Raw genomic sequence first — 8,288 nt, 5'->3', positions numbered from 1 at the left:
GTCTAAGGTCGTATATTGAACTGGTGGTATCCCCGGATAAGAGACAGATTCTGAAGGTCTTAGCCAATGTCTGGATTCTTTCTCTCTTAACCTACTTTATATATAGCTCCCAGATAGGAAGCCAGAATTTGCTCATATTGACCATAACACACTAACCTTCCTAACCCCCACCAGGATCTGAACTCCCTCCCTTTCCTGGCTCCTCTTTCAGGGTTCTATGTGGCTCATTCTCACTCCTAACACTGTTACCCTGATTTGGTCTTAGTAACAGAACACCAGTGCAAGCTGGTTAGGCGTGGTCTTCTTTCCATGTGGACACTCTCTTAGCTGTGTCCCCACACACCTGGGCAATGGGCCCCAGGTAAACAGAGTTGGCTCCAGCCAGCCTGCTTCCAGAAAAGGGCAATCCAGCCTCTCTGGATCATGGTTCCTGGGCTGATTTTTCTCTAGGGAAGGGTGTCAGTGTGGGGACTATATCTATCACTCTCTAGCTGAACTGAGTTTAAAGTCTTGCTCAGGTTTTTGAGATAAAAGGGAATCTTCTTCTCAGCTGGGAAGAACAGGTGCCCCTCTTCACAGACCCTTAGTAAAAGATACTCTGCTAAATAATCTATTGAAACATGAGTGTGACCGGCCCACATTCTCCTTAGTCTTGCTGCCTCTGTACATAAGCAAAGCAAAATAGAAAGATTGTAGTTTGATGTGTATTGCTACCTGTGCAAGGAAACACTGTTTCAGTATTAAACTGGGGAGCAGAAAAGTTTATGGCAAATGCATACTGTGGATGCCCTCCCTGCCAAGACCCCCAATTATCTTGCCCCTGACAAGAATCTCATAGCTTCAAGAATGGAACTAGACTGCTCTATAAGATTTGAAAAAGATTTTAGCTCTGGGGGACATTGATTCTCTTCCACTTCTAATTTCTATGTCTCTAATGATCCAGATGAAAGACTAATTGAGGTCTGGTTGGAATGCTATTAAAGTTATTTGGTGGTGTTACAATTTATACTCATCTTTAAGTTCTTTTTAATTATATGGAGCTTTCAAAGCAAGGCTTGAACTATGGAGGTAAAAATAGAGAGCTATGAAACTCTCTTTTTTAATTCTTCTTTGTTCCTCTCACCTTTTTTTGAGACGGTCCAGCCTCAAACTCCTAGGCTCAAGGAATCCTGCCACCTTGGCCTGCTGACTAGCTGGGACTACTGACATCCTTTCTCTTCTTTCCAAAGCAAAGTCATCTCCAGGCACCAAGCCTTCCTCTCTGAGCCTATTTGCCACCCACATGCACGTTATTTGGAAGAGAAACATTTGTACACAGGCCTCTTTGGTTAGTGCCTTGAGTAGGACTATCAAGGTATCTGGGGCTAAAAGGCCTTGTCCCCATCTAAGAAAGACAGGTTCTGCCTCTGCCAGTCACAGCAGTTGGGAACACAGCTGCTCCTGAACTTTTTTGGTTCTGTTCTGTTTTTAAGTATCTGGTCTCTTCCTAGCCTAATTCCAGAGGTTTTGTTCCACTGTGGACCAATATCTACTGTTCAAAGGCTCCAGAATCATATCCCATGTCCTCAGGGAATTCCCTTAGTTCCTAAGACCTAGCTTTGGGGTCTGGTTGGCTGAAAGACCAAGCAAGAAGAGACACCAGTTGTTCAACAATTCCCAGCAACTCTCTTCCCCCCACCCCCTCCATCCCCGAGAAGAGAAGACCCTTACCTGGCTCCACCTGGCTGAGAGTGCTGCGAGCATCCGTGGAATCGGCTACATCCCCACTCATCTTGATATCTGCAGGGAAAACACAACTGATTTTAATAACAGGTCACAATTTTTCTTGCTATGACATATGTGGCTTTAACTAAATAGCAAAGATGAATGTGTAATTACAACAACCATCAGACTTTCAAATTCCTGATTCCCGAACATACAACCATTAGAATATTCATAAGCTTGAGGGCACGGATCCCCTCCTCCCATGCTCGCCTCCTCTCCTTGCCTTTCTCTTCCCCTTTCCCCGGTGCCACTGCAGGGTCTCTCACCTTTTGCATCATTCATGGCCACTTGCTTCTATCACCAGGACTCAGTTGGTAAAAATTTAACAAGGGGGTGGAGGGGACACTTCCCATTTCCAACACTCGTTTCCTTTGGGATCTGAGGAATTTATTTTATTTTTAAATAGTGAAAGAATTATCCCTCCCCGCCTGCCTCCCCAGCTCTGTTTCCCTTAATAACCCCATCCTGGAAGGTAACAGTGCCCTTAAACCAAGGCTTGCCCTTCTCACCTTTCTTCCCAGGTCCTGCCTGGGTTCTCTGTCTGGTCTCAGAGGTCAGCCCACTGTCTGGGGATCAAGTCCTAGCTCCTGTGTTGTCCTCCTTGGAGATCCTGTCCTTTGGGGATCCTTACCTTCTCTCCTACTCCTTCAACTGGCTCAGTCAGAAAGGGATGGCAGTGGGTCAGTGCCCCACAGAAAGAGAATACCTACACCAGCCCCCTGGCTCAGCCCCCAAGTCCTGCTGGTCCGGCCTCTCTGCCCTGCTTCATTTCAATAAATTAAACATTTACCCTTAACAGACAGCTGCCACCACCTATGCGGGAGGCCCCTAAGTCTCCTCTTGGGGTCAGCAGGGGGAAGAAAAGAGGCAACTTTGAACCAACTCACTCTCTCTCTGCTCCTCTCCTTATTAAACCACCCAAAGACTGAAGCCTTAAAGACGAAGAATATTTTATTCAAATCATGTTGACCCCCACACCCCCCCTTCTCTGGGGCAGCACTTTAACTCTTTCAAACCAGATAAAGTCTTGGTGAGCCAATTTGCATACTCAGCTCCCCAGCCAATCCCAGTCAAGCAGGCAGTCTTAATTTGCATCAGGTAATCAGGCAGTTGGCAGTCTGGATGCCCAGGTCTGGAGATGATCAGGATGAGGAAAAAGGGTAGACCTGTGCCCCAGGGAAAGAGGGGAGAAAACCTACTTTTTCGTGTGTGTGAGGACTAACGTGTGTGGCTCCGGCCGAGGTGTACACCTCTGGAGTGTAGCAGCTTCGATGCCAAACAAGACATAGATGGGGGATCCAGAGATTTAGAGGCTAGAATACCCCAGAAATAGGGGAGAAAGTCAGGAGTCACTGTGGTTTAAGGAATTTTCAAGACCAGCCAAATTGAGGGAAGACGCCAAGGTAAACACTTAGAGCTCTATGGAACCCTCCCCAGACAAATCTACACTGCACTTTGTGGTCGGTCACAGAGCTCTGAGGAAGACCTGCAACCTTACCCCACCCCCTCACCTCCTAGTGCACAGCGTTTAGGGAGGCATTTCTTGAGCCTAACCTCGATCCGTCCTGCTGCAGTCTCAAACTCTCTATAGTTTGCCATGCATGAATATGCAGAATAACTACTATGGACCGCCCAGACACATTTGCAAAGGGCTTCTGCTGCCACTGGCCTTCTGTTCCAATGGAGAAACGGGCTCCCCTCTCCCACCCATTAAGTACTATCCCCCCTGGAGCTGGGCATTGCCTAACGCAGATCTGCTCAGCTCATACTTCACCATGGGGATTCTTCAACAGTGCAGAGAAGAGGCCCTGAGTCAGAGACTGCTGGAAAGGTGCACAGGAAGTTCTCCCCCACTGGTGGTTTCAATTTGCTTCATCAGCACCAGGATTCAGAGCGTGGGATTTGGCATCAGACAAACCTGGATTAATCTCAATGCCATCACTAACTAGCTGGGGGACCCTAGCCACATATTCGGATGTGAATTTTCTCACCTAAAAATGAGAATAATGATACACACTTCCCAGGGTTTTTGTGAGGATTAAATGAAATACTGAATGAAAACTGCCAGGAAAGGAGTTCCAGGCACAAAGTAAGCACCTAATAAATGAACTAATTAAATAGACACTTAGGCTTAGATGCTAGTCCGCTTCCCTTCCTGCCTTCTTCTCATGCCCCTCCATTAACCCCTTGCCCCATTATAAGGAATAGCTTTGGTTTTCTGTCTCAGCACCATTGTAATTTGTCCTTTATCTGGGAAACCATTAGGATTCTCCAAATTCCGACTTCATAGAAAAAGTGTTCATGAGGACAGGAAAAAGTTAAGAGGCAGTGACGCTGGGATGATGACCAGAGTCTCTGAATCAACTCATTTCAAACTCCTGAAATTTAAGAAGGTAATTCTTTAGCTAAACTGTAATCGCATACCTAGAACCCAAATTCTCCTCCAACACCCATTCTCCACATCACCTTCATCAAATACACACAGAAGCTCTCATTCATCCTTCAAGTTAGCCTAACATTTAGTCTTAATCATGTCTAAAAATAACTTTTAAAGGCATCAACCCCCTCACCTCCTCATCTGCCATGATGTCTACTCATTTGATGTATCCATTATGGGATCAACAAGGTGGCACTTCAGGATTGGAGGGGCAGGGTGAGATAACCTATCAAGCCTCTTCTTGAGTCCCATAGGATGCTAAGACACTGAGAACCTGTTCCTGTTGGGTAGGAGGCTGAGGCTGATGGGTGGGACGAGCTTTTGGGTCTCAGCCTAAAAATGGGCCAACACCGAAACTCCCTGAGATGCTGTAACCCTTCACCTGTCGGACAGCACTTGCCAGGGGTGAGTGAGAGAGGTGTGGGGTGGGGCCAGGCTCCTCTGTGTTATCTCAGCCAGACACTGAGTAGGCTCCTTGCCATCACTCCCTTCCCTGGGGAGGCTCAGCTGCTCTGTGAAAGAGCCCAGACACCAGCTGCAGACCCTTGGCTGCCCCACTCAGCACCATCACACCCTGAAGTTAGTGTTGGCTTGACCAGGAGTGGCCCCTCCTTAGACATCTGTGAACCCCAGGGAAGAAAGCTCGAGAGGCAGCACTCCCCCCAGGCTGCAGGCTGAGGGTCCTGGACCTCCTGGGACCAGGCTACTCTGGGAAAGCAGAAGCCACAGCCCTCTCTCCTAGTGTCCATCTTCATGTTCTTGGAAGGACGGGAGCTCCCTCTGGCTCCTCCCTCACATACCTGCTGATGGCGGCGCTTCCACTGGGAGACTTCAAAGGATCCACCGGCCCCACTTCTGAGCTAGCCAAGGCTCCAACTCTCCGCCAGAGGAGCCTTCTCTCATTTCTTCTCAGTCCCATCATCGGGCCTTCCAACCCAAATGCTATTCCTGAGCTCCAACTGGCACCCGTCTGTGAGACTCAGCCCCTCTTTCCCAACCTTGGTGGGGAAAAGCTCACAGTGAGGAGAAGGGCAGAGAAAGAGACACCTGGGGCAAACCAGGTGTGCCCCCGCCAGCTGGCTTCCCACTGTTTTCCTTTGTCTCTTATCTGCCTCCCTAGCTGGCCGCCTGGGGTCTACTTCTCTGCCTGTTTTTAGTCAGGGAGCAGGGAGCCCCTCCTTGCTGCAGAGCCCCTGTGTCTGGTGACCTTCTGCCTGCTCAGGTCTTTGTGCTTCCAGGTGAGAGATGCTCTATAAAGTACAAGGTGCGAAGGCTCCAGGCAGACCTGAATCATGGCTCGTACCCAGGTTATCAGAGCAAGACAATGGGGCTAATTCCAGCTGGCCTCAGTGCGAGTGGAGCCCTTGGAGTGGGAGACCAGGGAGCAAGCCTACGCTCTAGTTTGTGTGCTCCTGTTCCTCCTCCTTCCCCCATCCAAACTCCTCCAGTAAGTCAATTAAGGAGGAGACCCCAAGGACCCAGCCCTGGGAATTCACAGGAGAAGCACTATTTATCAAGATCAGTAGGATACAGGATTACCTTGGCGGGGGAAAATGGGAGTCAAAAGAGACCACATTTCCAAAAGAGGATCCTGGACTAATGGACCCTAGAGAGGGACCCATAATGAGATATTCCATAGAGGGAAGAGCGATCCTCCTTCACAGACCCCACAGCAGGGCGCGGACTGGAAGACCCTACAAAGAAGATCTTGAACAGTAAAGGCCACCAGGAGGACCCAGCAAAGAGAGCCCTCTAATAGAGACCCAGTTAGAGAGAGGGGACAGAAAGTCCTAAACTCAGAGACCTCTGGAGGTGCCACTGAAGGGGAACCCTCAGACACTACAGAGGGGCCAAGACCCAGAAATTGCACAGGGAGGCCAGGTAGCCCTGAGGGGGGAATGGGCTGGGGAGGAAGCAGGCAAATGGAGAGAGATGAACTGGGGAATCTACCCCCAGGTACATGGAGATCCCGCCCTGAGGAATCACCCCACCTGGGGTTTAGCTCAGTCTCCCCCCATGTGTCGGGAATACCTGCTCACAGGGACAGGGTGGAGAAGGTGTCTGGGCTTCTGAGAAGCATCAGCCAGGAGCTCACTCCTGGGGAAGGCATAGAGGCCAAGCCCTATGCCTCAACCTCATCCTATGGTGTTCTCTGCTCTCTGCCATATCCTCTGAGGCCCCAGGCTGCCTCCCTGCTGGGTCCCAACTGTCCCACCCCCTCCCACTTCCACAGAATGGGAGCCTCCAGTAGACAAGGAGGGAGAAAACCCCCAGGAAGTCTGTGATCTTGGTGCTAAAAAACTTCCCATCCACTGCTAAGCCCACCTTTTTGAAGAGCCTTGCTCCCATTCAAACCCTGGCCTTCTCTGCGGGCAGTGAAGGGGAGAGCACCTACCTGGGGATCTGCCCCAGGTATGCCCAGTCTAGAAACAGACTTTCCTCAGACTCTGGATGACACCCAGTTGGATGGTTTCTTCCTCCTCACCTAGCCTTTCTGGCACGTCCTGGGGAGCCACTCAGTGCCAACATCTCACTGCCAGTCTGCCTCTCACTCAGCCCTGCCAGGAAACAGCATCTGGGGAACTGGGCACTCCAGGTCCCCTCCCTCCGGGCACTCACTGAGGCTTGTTTTCAGGCTGGGTAGGCCTCAGGCCTGCTCTGCTTCTTGGGGTGGGTCTGGAGCATTGCCTCCTCCCTACTCTCCCAGAAAGGAGACCAGGTAACAACATTCCCATCAACAGCCCCGAAATCCTAAAGAAAGATCACTGGGTCCTGCCCACTTTGAGAGTAAGTTGCTAGGTTAGAAATGGCCAGGTCAGGTACTGCTTTCTTCACCTGTTCTTTGCTCAGGCCCTGTGACCTCCAGAAGGCCCACCCTAACACGAAGCCCCAAGCCAAGCCCAACCTGGCTGCCTGGCAGCTCCTGCCTTAGCCCAGCTGTGGAAGGAGGAACAGCAAGGTGAATGGAGGGGCTGGGTTCCCTCCATGCCCACCTCTCATTCATTCATTCAGGGAAGCCTGACTCCCGGCAAAGCATTTGCATCTCCTAGGTTTCCACCCCTTAGGGAAGGAAGGCATGGGACATGGAACCCAGAGGATGTGTCTGTCACCATCCCCTCTCAAACACATGGGTGCATGGCCCCTGCCCCAGGGGCACCTCTGTAATTGCCCCACCTCAGCCACTTCTCCTAAGCCCCCCAACCACCTAAATGTCCGCTTTGCCTCCATTTCACACATACGCCCGGACACCAGCACACAGCATGTGGACATACACATTTCCCTCACTTATGTACTCCCAGGCCCACACCCCTGGCTGAGTGAGTGAACCACCCATCCCTGCAACCTCCTGAGACTATGACAGTTCAGTACACCCACGTCCCATACAACTGCCACTCCCCAGACCGGGGGCTTCGAAGCCCTCCCGCCCTCCACCAGCCCCCACCCTCATTCTTTTCCAGGGTTCTTATCCCAGATCCCCTCCCTTTAGTCCCCAAATACTGACCGGCACCCACCCCAGGACAACCCGCTATCCACACCGCCCTCTCCTGGCCGCTGGGAAGCAGGCCCCCCCTCCCTAACCAGAACGTTGTCCCTCTCCTTCACCCCTGCCCACACGCAGTGACACCTGTCAGAGCTCATTCCCTCCGCCCCTCACCTGTGTGCATGGACTCCAGATTCACCATCCTGCCCCAGGCGGGGCCAAAGCCAGCGCCCCCCCAGGTCCCTCGCCTCTGCCCCAGCCGGGCCCCCTGCGAAGCCAGGGTCTCCTTCCTCCAGTCCCCGGCCGCCGCCGCCGCGGGAGCCGCTGCCGGAGCCGTCGCCGCCACTGTCGCGCGCTCCGCTGCTCCGGCCCGGGCAACACTCGGCGCCGCCAGGATTGCCACACTCCCCAGGTGAGCACGCGGCGCGGGGCGGGGGCCGCCGGCCACGCCCCCTGGCACGAGCCCCGCTCCTGGCCCCGGGCCCATGCAAAGCAGCGATTTGCATACATGGAGCTGGGGACCTGGGGAGGGGGCCGGGGGTGCTGCCGGGGCGGGTCTCGATCCCGCGGAACACCTGCCTGCTCCAACCCAGCCTGGCAGCACCT

The 8,288-nt window shown here is 52.2% G+C and overlaps 1 protein-coding gene across 4 annotated transcripts in view; it reads right to left on the bottom strand.

Moving 5' to 3' along the window:
• The window catches only part of POU2F3 (POU class 2 homeobox 3), an 82,894-nt gene extending 74,806 nt beyond the window's left edge, over positions 1–8,088 (bottom strand). The window contains exons 1-2 of one of the 4 annotated variants that reach the window (XM_004052288.5): positions 7,857–8,088; positions 1,711–1,779 (exon numbers count right to left, since the gene is read on the bottom strand). In XM_004052288.5, the coding sequence (XP_004052336.1) occupies positions 1,711–1,779; positions 7,857–7,884 (97 nt within the window). In that variant the 5' untranslated portion in view covers positions 7,885–8,088. Of the gene's footprint in view, positions 1–1,710; positions 1,780–2,030; positions 2,137–7,856 lie in introns of those variants that run through there. The other 3 variants (XM_055355375.2, XM_055355374.2, XM_055355376.2) reach the window with 3 other exon arrangements.
• Positions 8,089–8,288: the final 200 nt, after the last annotated feature.

This window comes from Gorilla gorilla, chromosome 9, assembly GCF_029281585.2.
Source record: "Gorilla gorilla gorilla isolate KB3781 chromosome 9, NHGRI_mGorGor1-v2.1_pri, whole genome shotgun sequence".
In the NCBI taxonomy this organism is placed as follows: domain Eukaryota; kingdom Metazoa; phylum Chordata; class Mammalia; order Primates; family Hominidae; genus Gorilla; species Gorilla gorilla.
Note: the sequence above shows the minus strand (reverse complement) of the source record. Positions and strands in the feature narration are given on the sequence as shown.